The sequence below is a fragment of the Lichenostomus cassidix genome, chromosome 9 (assembly GCF_008360975.1).
Source record: "Lichenostomus cassidix isolate B80296 chromosome 9, HeHo_3.0, whole genome shotgun sequence".
Classification (NCBI taxonomy): domain Eukaryota; kingdom Metazoa; phylum Chordata; class Aves; order Passeriformes; family Meliphagidae; genus Lichenostomus; species Lichenostomus cassidix.
Genome location: NC_139490.1, coordinates 18,175,722 through 18,191,872, shown reverse-complemented (window position 1 = coordinate 18,191,872; position 16,151 = coordinate 18,175,722). Strand labels below are relative to the sequence as shown.

General features: G+C 42.5%; 1 protein-coding gene and 1 long non-coding RNA gene across 2 annotated transcripts in view; one reads left to right on the top strand and one right to left on the bottom strand.

The window, feature by feature from the left end:
- The window catches only part of SLC25A36 (solute carrier family 25 member 36), a 29,648-nt gene extending 21,900 nt beyond the window's left edge, over positions 1-7,748 (bottom strand). The window contains exon 1 of the mRNA XM_085069677.1: positions 7,545-7,748. Coding sequence (XP_084925803.1) covers positions 7,545-7,585 — 41 coding nt within the window. The 5' untranslated portion in view covers positions 7,586-7,748. The remainder of the gene's footprint in view (positions 1-7,544) is intronic.
- An 864-nt stretch (positions 7,749-8,612) lies between these two features.
- LOC146433390 (uncharacterized) lies at positions 8,613-15,931 on the top strand. The gene is made up of 4 exons (XR_014853945.1): positions 8,613-8,730; positions 9,984-10,068; positions 11,927-12,008; positions 15,601-15,931. It is a non-coding gene; the product is annotated as an uncharacterized LOC146433390 (long non-coding RNA).
- The last annotated feature ends 220 nt before the right edge of the window (positions 15,932-16,151 follow it).

Here is a 16,151-nt window from a genome sequence, read left to right as displayed (position 1 = left end):
CTGTGCAACTACAGCACTGCATCCTACAAACTTAATCTGTTTGTATGAAGTGAACTGAGAGTACAGCTGCCAAGTTTGATGATGTTCACTTAACTCCATTTAAACCCAGTGACCTAGAGGTATCCTATTACTAAGCCTAAAGGCATCTTACCCATCCCTAACTCCAGCATTAGACTGAAGTCTATTCTCTTCCAAAGTTTAATTGAGGAAAGATATCGAGTTTCTTTTCCAGTCTGGAAAAAAAGTGTCATCACAGGAAGATGAAAGTCAGTCTTTCAGTGCGTGCTGAACACATGCAGTTACAGCCTGACACAGACCTTAGAGCAGCCTGCTCTGAATGAGCAATTCACTTGCTTAAACAGTAAGCTACAAATAGGCTTATTTTAAAATTAGAGTTGCAGAAAGACAGAGTAGATGTGCTAATATTTATTTTAGCCAGGGTTGGAAGCAGTAGGAGCTTGTAACATGTGAAGGTTCATGACATGAACAGCACGTGAGCAGCACAGGTAGGTCAGCTTTCAAAACAACTTGACATGAAGCTACAGAAGCTCTAAAGCTCTGAGACAAAGTTGCTGTGTTCCCTGCTTCAAAACAGACTCCACTCCGTGGTAATGTGCCTATGCAGGCAATGAAGGAAGTTGGCTTTAGAGTTTATTTCCTTTCTTGCAATCTCTCCATTTCTGTTACCCTTGTGCTTACTCTCTTGAAAACTGTTTTGTGTTTGATTTTGGACAGGTTACAAAATAACTTGTTTTCAAGCAACAGAAATCACAAGAGAAAGCACGAGGTATGATTTATATTAACAAGAGAAATGCTATGGACGTGGGGCAGAAATGAGGGCAAAAAAACTTGACCTGCACTCTTGAACATAGCTTGGAGTTTGGAGCCCTTAATAGTCCCCCTAGCTACACCACAGCAGAAAAATTTCCTAAAGTTGAAGATTAACCCTGACCTGGAGCTCATGCTCTGCATGCTCCCCTACACCACACCCAAATCACGAGGGATGCCGACTGCAGCACTTCTGCCAGACATGCACTGTGGATGGGTCAGACATCCTTCACTCAGAAATGGATTACTGGGGAGGAGAGCTGATACAGCTACTCTGTGCATGCTCTTACTAAGTTTGCCTACAGCACGCACTGGGCAGCAGATGTAATCACAGCCAGCACTATGTTCACATCCATCCTAAGGAAGCAGCAGATCCCCCACCTCTCTTTAAGAGCCTTTACCTGCACTACATTCTGCCACTCAAGTAACTTCAAATAATCAGCCCCCTTGGCAGTTTCTTGCTGTTGTCTTTGTTTAGGCTTTTCTTAAACAATTTTTAAGATGTCTCAACTAAACCCAAGAATATTTTCAATGTTTTCCACTAACTATTGATAGTTTCAATTAAACTTGTTCTCTGTCCCTGATCTTCAAGATCTCAAATTGCTACTTAGAGCCGAAGAAAGCTGAAAAGTTTTAGAGTGCTATGGGGTTATGTAATGTGAGTCTTGGCAAAATTCCCAATTTCTACTTCTGTCAAAGTAATACGTCACTTTCCCAGCCCTCAAAAAGCCCCATAGAACAGAGACAAAAGCTGAAACTGAAGGAGTGAAAGAAAGGTCTTGATAGTTGAGGAACCAGAACTTTCTCAATGGTCACAAGATCCACAGAGTTTTAATTAAATTACTAAATGAAGGCACAATCCAGTAACTACCCTGACTTGTCTACGTCACTTGACCTTTAAGATAAACACCACAAGGCTTGACAAAAATCTGTTTATGAAAAACTGTCAGCAAACAGAGCTCTGTGGGTAAACAAAGAGAAACAATTCAAGAATATGCTCTCTGTACAAATAAGCAAGTTCCAAGAAGCACAGCAGCTGTTCTGTCACCAGCATCAATGACAGTGTATTTTACTTGGAAATGTATTTTCGGCCTTGCTTATTTAACACACTGCTGGGAATATCATCAGAGACAGCTACGTTTTTGTGCTCAGATCCTGGCAGGTCATTAACAGGCAGCCACCAGCTCCAGCCTACAACAAGTGCTCTATAAATTGCCAGCAGACTGCTGCCACCTTTCCTGCTCCCCTCCTCGCTGGCTCAAATTAAGGGGGAGTATTTTCAGTTTGTGGTTTAACACAAATTAAGAACTAGAATAGTTCAGAAAATCTTTTTAACAGTTTGAAGATTATTAGATTTCTTCTCCTTGATAATGCAGATGAGATTTTGTAAACTACTTTAGAAATTTCTACTATCTGAAACCATTCTGGGCTTGAGTTCCTCATGCATGCACTAGGCCCCAGCAAGTATGACTTGCAGGAACACTTACTAATTATGTAACTTTTTCTCCAGGATTAGATGAATTTCACCTGATAGAATATGTAGGTGAGCAAATTCACTCCTGCTGACATAGTGCAAATGGGAAGTGAAGAATGGCAAGACCTGAGACACTCCTGTGTCTGAATGCTTACTGCAGTTTCCAGTGACTGCTGTTCAGAAGGCCACTTATCTATCATCTTATCTATCTTAAATGTGACATTTGCCTCTAATCAATGTTTACTACAAGCCTTCCTCAGCTTTACCAAGTGGGTATAAAAAAGCTGACTTTCATCAGAAACACCTGATCATAAAGGGGTATGAGAATCCACCTGTAGGGCCCAAGTCATTTGAAGGGAAAAAAAGCAAAGACCAGTAGGTAAACACACAAAAATAAAGACACTGGTTAAAAAAGGAAGACTAAAATCCCACTACTATTAATACAGTCAAGTTAGAAAATTAACTTTTCAACTTGAGCCTTCTTGTACTGTTTAAGAGACATCGCACTCAGTGAAACAAGATAGATGGACATGATAAGATATAGTTACCATCTGCAGGATCACGATAAATCTAAAAGAAAAACAATGAAATGAAGAACAGTTGTCTACTTGACATCACTTGGACAGAAGAATCTAGGAAGACAGCAATGTTCTCCTAAACTAAGGAGACTATTTCTCCTCCTGGAAGCACCCATTGAAAAAAATCCCACAAAACCCCACACCACCCCCCCCAAACCACCCCAACACATTTAATTTGATGCAAAATGTCCATTTAGAAGTCCATCACCTCACTGCATTAACAGAACCCTGGAATTATTAGGCTTTAAATTCTGTTAACAGTTAAACAGATACAGCTCTAACAGCCATTTTCCTCAGACAGACCTGTATTATTTGTATCTTCTGTTACCTTTCATCCTGCAATTAACAAGAGCTCCAGTAGGGACAAAGGACTCTGGATTGTGTAAAAATGCTCTAAAGCAGACTAGTATTCCAAATGCCAGTGTAAGCTGACTCAGAACTGAAAAACAGTGCAAATTTTTTTCCTTGAGATAATGATGTATTTTATAAAAACAAAGCCATAGCTGCCTAGTGCTAGTTTCAGAGTTACCTTCCACGGTATTTGTAACCACAGCTTTAAAGACTTGAAGATAACCCTTGACCCTGTTATCTTGGGTCTACATTCATTCATGTATTTTACCAGCTACTTATCTTTCCTGTATGAAAATGAAAGCTCAATGCAAACACTGGCTGTCAAAAGAAACAGCAAGAAAACTAAGCTCAAAGCTCTGTCAAAAAAAAAAAGTACCCAAGCCACTTGCAAACAGAACACCTTTTTACCTCCTCATCACTTACTGCAAGTTCAGGTCCCAAATCTAACAGCAGTTTCATGGAGCTGTCTTATAACCAGAGTTACTTCTACATTAACAAAGTCACAGCTTTGGATATTAGGTGTACAGTGTCAGTCTTTAGAGAGTATAGAAGGGCTTTAGCAAGTACAGCTTTCAGAAACAGCAAGAAACAGCATACATTAATCCTGAATTTTCAGGGTTTCCCTGTTATACTGTTCAGATTGAGTAACAGCAGCCAGAAACCCTTAACACCCTTACCAGTTATGTTTCTTTGCTGAAACTTAGTGTAAATTAAGCTCACATCCTTAATCTACAAATACTAATCAAACTTGCTATTTCTAATTAGCAGTGTCAAAATAAAATTCTCCTGATGTGCTGCCACACAGAAACTTACAAGTGAAAACAGGAAAAACACCACCAGGGGATTAAGCATCACTGGGTTCCATTATCCAAAATAAACATCAACATGAACAGTGTAACTTCTATTAGGAGCCAGGGTAAATCAATATTTACAATAACATTTCTATTAGGTAAAAACAGCTCAAAGCATCTAGAAAGAAATATGAGAAGAATACCAGTGGCACAGTTTCTCAAGTACTGACAGCAATTTTCATGCAATTTAGTAACCTCATGGAGCAAACCACAAGCTTTAAACAAACACTGCTTTATTTCACACAAAAATGTATCTGAATATAAAAATAACCTCAAGTTTGGAGAGAAAGGCACTAACCTCCTTCTCACTTGTTCTGAAACACATCCAGGGTTATGCCAGGAATGCATTTTAGGGAAGAGAGGAGCTGAGTACTTGGCAACTCAGTTATGGCTCAAGTGGCTGTTTTCGGAAAGGGCGTAAAAAAGCCCCCATCATCACAATACCTGCTACACATTATTAATGATCTTCTGAAATCAGAAAAGCCCAAGGGTCTCTTACCTTTACTTCATACATTTCAACAGTGTCTGATCTTGCTGAGAATTCAAACATTTATTTCAAATACATTTTCTGCATCTTAACCATTTCAGCCAGGGATTTGCTAAGGACCTCTGTCAGACAGAGTGATTTCATTAACAGACCAATTTCAGACATTTCTATAATCAAGACAAATAAAAAGACTCTTCCCAATTTTCTACAAGAAACACCAACAGTGAAGAAAAGAAGCAAACCTGAGACTATCCAACTGCGAACTCAGAACAGCAGCTGTCCACGTCCTAACCCAAACTCCTCCTTTTGGTGAGGAAACAATGCTCAGGCAAGTTCACTGCTCTGGTGGAAGTTGGTAGGATACAGAATTACTGTCATAAGCTTTCTGGAAATAATGAAAACTTGAATGCTATTTTTGTAGCGAAAACCTGAATTTCCACTGCATGGTTGCAAGCCAGTATATCCAAAACATGTTAATCTTTCCTATAAAGCAAAACATTAAGGTTTTCCACTACTTTCTAACATGAGTCTAACAACTAGAGAAGTAACTACAACTTACTACTTGAAGCAAAAATGTTAATCTACAGCCTACATTTCAATCACATGACTTTTTAATTTAAGAATGGAAAATATTCAACTGCATCCCTGGTTTAGAATAAAAGCACCTGAGTTTACACTACCAACATAATGTCTACAGTGACAACAGTTCTATTTGACTAAGCTGTGGAAAAAGAGAAGATACACAAAAAACCCCTAGACTAGGAAGCTACAGAGCAATCCCAGGATGGCCCCACTTATGTTACTTCACCAGCAATGTCATCTGTTAAAGTTCATTGAAGAAAGGAGGAACTGAAGAAAGAACTTGAACGTTAAAAAAAACAAAACCCAAAAGCCAGCAGATAGAGATCATATGTTGTTTCCGTAGAGGGTCTGGTGCAGCTTAAAGCAAAACAAAGCTCTCTTCCTCTAAGTTTCTGAAGGCTAAAGGTCACTCAGGTGATCTATGCTTGCAAAGTCACGAGATGACCCCAAAAAACTTTTCTACTGCAAAATGTGACCAAACACACAGTGTTAGCTTAGCTGAACTAAGGCTACAGGAAACATGTGGCTGGCACTCAGCCTTTTCCTCAGAGCATAACCCCTGACCCAGCTGGCCAGCACCCACCCATCGACCAGACTGCTTAGGATAAATAGGAATGAGCAAGTGCAGCTGAGCAATCTTCATCTGCTCTCGAGCTTCAGGTTTATAAACCTGTTTCTGACATAACACACAGCTCTGCCCAAGAGAGCTCTTGTGCAGAGCTGTCAAGCTGATGGGCTACCAGAAGGCAACACTCACAGATTCCTGAAGGCTGGAAAGGAGCTCTGGAGATCATATTGTCTAATGTCCCTGCCAGGGTAGGGGCACCAGAACAGGTAACTCAGGAACATGTCCAGGTGGGTTGGAAGAGAGGGGAACCCCACAACCTCCTTGGGCAGCCTAATCCAGTGCTCTGCCACCCTCAATATAAATAAATTCTTCCTAATGTTGAAATTTTTTGTGTTTCAGTTTATGGCCTCTGCTCCTTGTCTTTCACTGGGCACCACAGAAAAAAGTCTGGCACCATCCTCTTGGCATGTCTTTGAGATATTCATATGCATTAATGAGATCCCCTCTCACTCTTCTCCAGACTGAGCCAGAAAACAGGCCCAGCTCCCTCAGTCTGTTCTCGTATCAGAGATGCTCCAGACCCCTCATCATATTTGTAGCCCTCTACTGGACCCTCTCCAGCAGCTCCTTATCTTTCTTGAGCTCCTGCTATTGTTTTTCTGAATGATGATAAGTATGCAAAGTCTGAAGGAAAAAGTACACACTACTCCATCTTGGGCCTCCCTCTGCATAACCACTCTCCTCTAAAACACAGAGCAAGAAACTCAGGGGATAAAAAAAAGCCACTGCACAGGCCCTAGACTAGATACACAGTGTTGCAAAGTGTGCCAGAAGCAGAGAAAGTACTCACATGCACTCAAGTCACTCAGACTTCCTCAGAGTCAATACACTATTCTTCCACTTCAAACACCTCAGTCCAGAAGCAAGCAAGCTCATTTTTGTCAATGAAGAGCACAAAGGGAAATCACACTTCAGGCTCTCTCGTGGGATGAAAGGCATGTCCTCAGCCTGTCACTTCTGCAGAGCCAGGCTCACTGCCCAAACAGACTTTTACAGTCAGGCTCATGAGGACTCTCAGCTTTCCCTTTTAGCCAGGGGCCCTTCCCACCGTGCCCCTGGAAGAACCACAGCCTGAGCAACCACATACAACAGCCCATACGTTTTGAAACTAAAAAACATACATTTTGAAACTTCACTAATAACTGTGAAGGTACAAAAGTTACCTCAAACCTAACTAAGTCTGCATCTTTACTTCTGGGTACACTCTTCCCTCCCATTTCTTCTGCCTTGGTGGGTGGAGAGCTGCATGACCGTGCCAAAGCCCCACACGGTCATGCAGCGCACACCGGAGCGCTCAAAAGCATTCCATGGATACAGCGGCCCTCGGACACGAGCGTGCCCAGCGGGGCGCCCCCAGCCCACGGAGCAGCCAGGGAGTCCCGGCAGATCAGAGGGACCGCGGTGGTTTTACGGGAAGCCTCCACCCCCGCCTCCCCAAGGGCCCGCGTTCCACCCGTGACACAACGCAACACCCGGGGCCGGGCCCGACCGCGCGCAGCGGGCCGGAAGGGCCTCAGGGCACGGGGCGGCAAGCAGAGCGCGGCCCCCTCTCTCCCCCCCGCGGCCTCTCGGGCACACAGGTGCGGGGCAGCCCCTCACAGCCCTGCCGACAAGTCCCCAGGCAGCCGCTCCAGGCCGCCGCCGCCCCCGCGCCCAGCCCAGCCCAGCCCAGCCAGCAGCGGGCACAGGAGCGGGGCCAGAGCCGCAGCCCGGAGAGGAGAACGGGAAAGCGCAGGAGGCGTCCCCGGAGCTTCGCTTCACCTACCCGCCAGCAAAGAGATGCACCAGGGTGTCTCTTTGGCTCATCCTCGTCGCCTGCACCCGGGCGGGAGGAAGGAGGTGCCGGGCGCTTCCGCCCCGCGCTTACGGCGCCGCTGCTGGCAGGGCTCAGCATAAATAGGGGCGGGCCGGCTCCGCCTCCGCTGGCGGCGGGGCTGCGCGGGCACACGGGCCGAGGCTGCCCGTGAGGGAGCGGGGCGGGGCCGAGGCTGCCCGTGAGGGAGCGGGGCGGGGCCGAGGCTGCCCGTGAGGAAGCGGGGCGGGGCGGGGCCTGCCCGTGAGGGAGCGAGGCGGGGCAGAGGCTGCCCGTGAGGAAGCGGGGCGGGGCGGGGCTGAGGCTGCCCGTGAGGGAGCGGGGCGGGGCGGGGCTGAGGCTGCCCGTGAGGGAGCGGGGCGGGGCGGGGCCGAGGCTGCCCGTGAGGGAGCGGGGCGGGGCGGGACCTGCCCGCCCCTGGCCAAGGCGGCTGCGGCACCGATAGCGCGCGGCTATGAATATGCACGAGATGAATATATAACGCACCCCCCCCCCAGCAAACAGAGGCTGCTATTGGCTGAGGGGGAGTGACGTCACGCGGACACTGGGCCCGCCTCGTGAATATGCAACGAACCTTCTCGTCGCCCCCCCAAGTAAACAGAGGCCGCCATTGGCTGCGGGGTGTGACGTCACGCGCGCGCTGCCTCATAAGGCCTGGCGAGCGGACTGCCCTGGCTTGCTGTGAGGCGGCCGCGGCTGGGGCGCGTTGGGCGGGCGGCAGGCCTGATGTTCCAGAACTTTCTGGACACGGCGCTGTTCCCCGTGCTCTGGGCTGACCCTGAGGGAGGGATGATGGACCAAATGCCCCGCTGTGGTCCCTTCCAACGTGACCCATTCTGTCATGCCTGCAGCCGCTGGAGTTGGGGAGGTCACATCCAGCAAGTACAGAAAACATGAGGGAAAGGGATATGGCAAACAGCGCCGTGCACTCAGCACCCCCAAGCAGCAGCATTAGTGAGGTGTGTGGTAGCCTTGGGTTTTGTTTCCTCTTGGTTTTGAATTCTGGGTCATACCCTCATTTCTGAAGCAATGCATCTCTCCAAAGAGGCACACAGCCACTGCTCCTTGGGTGTGTTTGAAAAGGAGGATCCTGCCTCAGGGAGAGGCTTCCATCTTGGTTTTCCTCAAAAATATATAGGTGAGGGAAAATAAATAAGGCTAAACAGGAGAACAATTAACATCACGTGTAAAATTGTCATCAGAGTTGATATTTTGAAAATCCAAGCACCTAAAGGCAAGTAAATGACTAGCTAAAGTCTTCATGAATGTCCACAAAACTCCCCCCTCCCCAAAAGTATTCAAAAGTATTCGCAGCTATTTCATAACAGCAGAACAGTTTTTGGTAAAACAGGACCGCATTTTCAAAGCTATTTCTTAAACAAGAAATGCTCCTCTGAGCAAGTGAGCTCATGTGGAAGGCAAGTTGGAAGTGCAATGTGAGATTTTGGAAGTGTGGTAGGAGTTAAGGAGGAGGCTGGGTGGGAGAAGGCTTGGACAAGTGTGAGATGTGGAGATGATGGGGAGAAAGTTGTCACATTGAACTGAGACAAGTAAAAGTAGGACAATGATTTTGCAGCTGGGATTCTGCGTTGCCCCTCGACACAGCATGTAGTTGAAACTAGCAAATGGATGAGGAATAATTGTTCCAGAGTAGAAAGACATGCAATACTTTCACAAGCCTATAGCATATGTGTATGAGATACATTAAATTTAATATTCAAAAGTGAGAAAGGATTATGTGCTGCTTGGCACAAGATTTCACACAGAGAGAGTAAATATATGCAGGTTAATTAAAACAGATACATTCTTTTGAAAGTATTGGAAAGCTCCCACAGTGATCTTATTAAATCCTACATGAAAGATGATCATATGCCAAATACTTCATGTGAGGTTGTGGGTCCATTTTTTTTTCAAATTCTGTCAGTAGCTTAAAAGGGAACAGAAGATGTGTTTTCTGCAGGCCATGTGATTCCATCCAGCGAGCACATGTCCCAGTAAACTCAAAAGAAGATTCACTACCAGACACAGGCTCTGCTTTATTCTGTCTATGGATAGGTGAATTCCTAATCTGGGAGCTTTTAACTTCATTTGACACCCGTGGCTTCCACTGTGACACGTGAAAAAATGTGATGTGATGACTTTCCAGAATATTTATTGAAAATCTAGAATAAATAGAGCCATTGAAATATTATTATTTACATAATTAGATGCTTTGAAATTTTGAAAAATGTATCTTCATATAGAAAATTTAGATATTCCACTGAAATGTTTAAAAGACCTGAACTGAAATATTTTCAATTTTTATTAAGAGTCTGAAGCACTTTGATTCAAAATAATTTTGCAGTATTTCTTGAGAGCTGTCTTTAATACTACTTCTATTCTCCTTGCTAGGCTGAACTTTCTGGCTGGACTGCATATCCCATAATATTTGAAGGATGTGGATTCTTACAGTTCATTTTCCCTTTCATCCATGAGGGTAAGTGTGGAGAGGAAATGCCATGTGGGATCACATCTGAGACCCCAGAATATAAATAAAAGCAGCCAAATTGTATGAAGTCCCATTTTCAAAAGATCTCATTCATACAAGTCTTTGTAAGATTCTGTTTTTCCGTACTTTTATTGCAAAAGCCTGAGTAACTCTTCTACTTAATATTCTGTCTTTTTTACCCCTTGATTCCTTAGAATTAATAATTTAATAAGAATTTTTTTGGTTGGGTTTTGACTTAGTTTTACTCTTCTGCTTTGTGTTAGCTAGGGGTGTAATAGAACTCAACAAAGATGTCATAAGGAGAAAACATGTAACAAAAAATTGAAGACTTTGTTTCAGTTTTTTCTAACTTTTTCTGAGGACACACACAGCGCCTGCTGCACTTTTCCACATGTAGCCTTGGAACAGAACTCACCCTTTCTTAAGGTGTGGCTTTCATTGGCCTTCTATGTAAAAAGAGCAAGAGAATATATTAGAATACCTGATACAGCTGGTTTTTTTCTGCTCCTTTATAGCAGCCTAAGGTCAGAGAATAGATTCTTCCCAAGGAGCAGAATCTCTACTGCCTTTTTTCCAATTAGGTTGCCAAAAATTACATTTGTCTTTCTTTTCAGAACTATGGTTTTTAATTCATATCCTTCTTAATATGGTTATAATGACCCTCAATTTTTCTAGTATTTATATGACCACATTTCACAAGTTTAAAATATACAGGAAATAGGACCATAACTCCCCATCTGAAACCTGGATTTAGTGTAGTCATGGCATTGTTTACCCTACAGTATTCCTACAAAAAGCACTTGCTGTCTTTTACCAGTGCCAAGGTTAACCCTCATAAAACAACAGGAAACAATAGTTGTACTAAAAAACCTACTTAAAGTATTTAGCATTCTTCGATGCTCTGTTTATCTAAGTGATACATTGTTTCTTTTCCTGAACAAGCTCACAGAAATATATTTTCTCTCTTCAAGAAATGGGAAAAGAAGGCTTATCCAGTTGGGAATTTTGCTTCTGAACAATTTTAATCCACTTCTTTCTCCTTATGAAATCTTCCTGCCTTGTGAAAATTATTTATTGATAGAATGCAGTTATGGTTGTATGTATTACATGCTCATGCAGACAGAGGGAAGTTTGTATCCCCAGGGGACTTGAAAAGTCAGTAGGATCCTTCAGTCCAATAAACTTTTCAAGTCTGTGTGAATGTAAAAAACCAAACAAAACCAAATGAGAAACCCAAGCAAAAGCCAACCCCCTTTCCCTGTTGGTGAATGGAGCACTGAGGCTGAGGAGCAGCAGACAGTGGCACAGAGCTCAGCCAAGGGCCTGCCTTAGGGAATACCATGTGGATAAAGCAGGCTGTGGATAGCCTGTGGTGCTCCTGAGAGTGGAGGCAGAGTCCAGCCTCTCTTTTAAGGCCCCAGGAAGCACAGCAATTATTGTGAACTTGCTGGCCCTGAGATGGAAAAACCAATCTCCCTAGAGAAGGAAATCTATGGAAGTTGCTGAGAGCACAGGAAGAGGCCCTGCTGTGGTGTGCTGCTTAGTTTTCTTTCTAGGAACTCTCTTCCTGATCTCCTTTATGCCTTCTTCAAATGATCATCCCATTCACCATGCTCTGTTTGTCTCCAAATATCATGAAAAGCTAGCAGAGATGTCTTGTGTTTAAACACATGCATTCAGGAATGACAAGATATTGAAAATAAAAAAAATTGTGAATACTCAGAATTCAAGCCTGTGAAGTTAATTTTTTATTAATTTTCTTTAGTCTTTCTAATTCTTCAAGAGCTTCTAGAAGAGCTAATGAATGTAGACAAAATTATGACCACTAAATGTTCTCCTCTTTAAGTATTTTTTATTTCTAGGAATTCAACATTTATAATCTGAGAAACTGTCAGACACTACAGCATATTTTCTTTAAATTTCATAAGGTAATGTTTTGTGTGATTGCACTTGGTGTGGATTACCCTGAGGATGTGTGATGTTCACCTGTATTTCTTTCCAATGGAGTAAGATTGAATATATCATGTACTGCACAGGAAATGAGGAGGGAGTGGAGAAGGAATATTCCCTCTGACAGGAGCAGTTTTCCAGTGCTTAACATTTACTCAGCTGCAGGGCCTAAATTAGTACTGTTACAATGTGTCTATGCCTGAAGAACGATCATAGGTTGTAAATTCCAGGGGATGAAGTGTTGGGAACACACCCCAAACTGGGATGGCTAAAGGTAGCTGGTTCTGGAGGGGCAGCTAAGATGAGGCATCATTACAAGTACACAAAGTGAGATAAAGCTCAAAGACTTGGCAGCAACAAAATGTGAGTGGGCTCTTACTCCAACAGGGAAAACAGTGAGCTGCTCTCACAAGGAAGTCAGGCTAATATTAGACTTTAAATTACAACTTTTGTGCTTTGGGAAAGGAATGGTGGGTGATGAAGGCTTCCTTTTTTCATATTATTTTCTGTGTTCCATGGAAGGCATTTTTAAAAGCAATTTGATTCAACGTTTGTAAGTGGATGAAGCCAGCATTAATCTCCTGATATGTCTGGCTTCAAAATGAGACTTGAGCTCATTCCTATTATGAGCTGAGAAATTGAGCTGCTTCATTATTGCTAATGAAGACCTGGCGGAAAGGTTAAATTTAAATCTCAAGTAAGCCACTGGGAAGAAACGGGACGGGTTTCTTTATATATATATGAGATATATATGAGATTTTTTTGGGGAGTGGGGGGTGGTTTTTGGCTTTTTTTCCCCTTTTAAATACCATTTTCCTGATATTTTATCTAGTTCATTTCCATAAACTGTTCTCAGTGTCCTTTTTCTTGCTGCTAATATGTTCACAGAGCTTTTCAATGAAGGGAAAAGAATTGTAGACATATAAACCCCAAAATCTTAACACTGTCCTATAAATAACTTGCTTTCTGACTTGTGCAACTCAGACTCCATGGATAAATACCATCAACATAAGTGGTGAAATTGGGGTTTTTTGCTGCCAAGAGTTGGGAATATTTTAAGTTGCAAATCTGGAATCATAGCAAGATATTACAAGGAATGTTTTTTAGCTCATGAAATGTGCTGATTCTGAAAGTGAACCAAATGAGTGTGTTTGTACTGCTCCTTTGAAAAGGTAGAAGTGAATTTGTGCAATGGTGTAAAGTACAAGACTTCTACTCTCTCCTAGCAAAAATGACCACTCTGAGAGATTGAAGAAGTGCCTTGATGTTATTAATACACTTCTATAAGTCTGTTTATTATATTTTTGACTCCATTTCACAAACAAGGAAACAGAATGAGACAAGACAGATGTTCAATCAAAACCATTGGACAGATCAGTGATGGATTTAGAAATAACCTTTTGACCAAAAAACCCAGTGAGAATGTGTGATAAACAACTGTCATTATACTTTGTGTAGGCCTTCTTTTGCTTGAATGGAGCAGCCTTTGTTCCTTGAGGACATATAAACCTTTGTAATGCACACTTGTAAATACATATTTGTAAGTCTATTACTCATTTGCTTGTTTATCTGAAGTCTGTAGCTTACAGAATATTCAGAAGATAAATGAGAAGAGGACAGGGGAAAAGGAAAATAAGTAGGGAAAGTAGAAAAGAGGAGCAGTTGATCTTTAAAAGAGGTGTGGGGATATCAGTATCATGAAAATGAGGATTGGGAGAGTGGTATATTGGTTTTACAGTCAGGAACATTCAGGTACTTAGTACAGAGAAAAGGAAATAGTTAATTCTTTCATGGTTGGCCCTCATGACAGCCATGGTGAGCATTTTGAGTGACTTAAGCCATCAGTTTTTATGACAGGTTTATTTAGACTGAATCGTGTACAGAAGACACATTCAGACTATCTGAAAATGGATGCCTTATCATATCAAAGAACACTTAAAAGATTTGTTTTGTTTAGAGTGGATAAATAAAGGCTAAGAAAATATATAATTTCTGCTGAAAAAATATGTCAGGGGAATAAACTACGGAGACCAGAGAAGTAAAATACTACATAAGCTAAAGATCAATATTAGCAGAGTCACAGGAGATCATGCATAAATTCAGGTAGAGGAAAAAAATGTGAGATGCTCTGATGTGATTTTCTACAGCACCTGAAGGGCAGAATGAAAGATTTCAAGTGTTGTATGCACCCTGTGCTCAGTTGAGTCTCAAATTGTGAGAAGATGGGTGGGTTACCTTTCAAGGCATCCCTCTTTTGAAAGGTGTGAATCCAAGGTGCAATTCTGTCTCAGCCATCACCATAGCAAGGGCTTCTGCCCTTAGCTTACTCTGACAGAGCTGTGTGAACAATGTCCCATGATTCAGAGATAAGTTTCCTGATGTGAAAAGCTTCAAATATTTGAGAGATTTACTCAGTTCTAAATGAAGCAGAACTTCTCCATTTTTTAAATCAAAAGGCAGAAGGAAGTGTGGCTCATTTAGGAAAGGTGAATGTGTGTCTGCATAGGGTTTGCAAAGCCGGAGTAAGCAAACCCAGGGAGCTTAGCTGTCGCTGTTGAGCAGCTAGCAGAGTAAAGAAGTCAGTTCTCAGTGGCAAGAAGGAAAGACCTTTATTGTTTTGATTTCATCATATATATAGAGTTTTCAAAAGTCACCCAGATTGGTCGGTCAGAAGCCTCCCCCTAGGCCAGATTGGCCAGGCCTGCACTGTCCAGATCTTGGGACACTGTTTTTAATAACATCCAAACTTTATCTTTATTTATAAAACACAAGAAGAATTCTCATGGGAAAAGCCTGTGCTAGCCACACTTAGCAGCAGTGTGGCCACTGACCCCCCTGTCTGTTGTGTTTATTGGGAGAAGCCAGGTCTGTGTGCAGGGGAGATCACAGCAGCACACATTGCTCTCTGGGCTGTGCTGGCCTTTAGTGTTTTACATGAGCAGCCTGCTTTGGACAACTCAGCAAACCCAGCCATCCTAGATGTGCATGGAGGCTATGGAAGTGTTTTCAGGCCAGCCAGTTGCCTGGGGAGTCAGTTACCTTGCTGCTCTCCCTTGATAAATGTGGTTTAATAATTAATGCCCATCCAAGATGTTGCTTCTCTAGCTTGTCTAAGCCTGGACAAGGAATTTGCTGACCCAGGTGTACATTAGGGACATAAGCTTCATTACTGCTAATGAACCAGTTAAAGAAATATTGCCAGGAGGCCTTGTTTTTTGCAAGAGATAATTCACTGGAAGTTTTGATGCGTAGCTGTGCAGTATAGTTTGTTTCCTGGATATTGTGCACATGACACAAAGCTCAGAGCCTCAATTTTGAAGCATAGAAACCATAACCAGAAGGAAAACTCTTAAATCAGCTTCTGCTACAGAGGGAGAATGTTGGCTATTGTTAACTGGTTGTTTATCCTAATTGGGCAAATATTATTTCAAATTTTATTTTCATTGTGTGAAGCCTTCGCTATTTCCTGTAGGCTATGGAAATGTCTTGTGTTCCAGATTCTTCTGACAGTCTCATTTACTTCCAGAAATGGTGGGGGAACAAAGTTTGTTTTTTTCTTTTTTTTTGAAGGGTTAGATTGTAATTGATTTTCTGCCCCTGAACAGCCAATGGAAATGATTCCTTTGCCTAGAAAAGGCTCTTTAAGAAGTGGAAAGAAGCTGCTTACAGTGTAAGCAATGCCAGTTTACAATATGTTTAACAAAACAAAAAAGAACACTTACAGGCTGCTCTATTTTATTCAAGACTTTGTGGAATACTAATTTACTTGACCTTTGATAACAAATTAACAAGATTATGATGAGCAATTAATGGCTCTAAAACAGAGCATCAGGTCAAAAAGATGAAATCCTCATTTGTTCTGGAATTTGCTTAGCACAAGCAGGCTCATGTAAGTTCTGGGGATACATCACAGTCTTGGATACAAAGCCCTGGTTATTCTTCATTTCTCAGTGCTGTTATTTCCTTTCCTGTGAGCCACAAGCTCACTTATTTTTTTAACCTGTTCTCTAATCAAAATGCAGCGAGTTATCTTTCCCTAGTTCTCTGAAAATCGTCTGAAAAATCTTCTGTGCATTTTTTGTGAGTTTAGACACAATGAACCTCAAGTAGTTTCATTCATA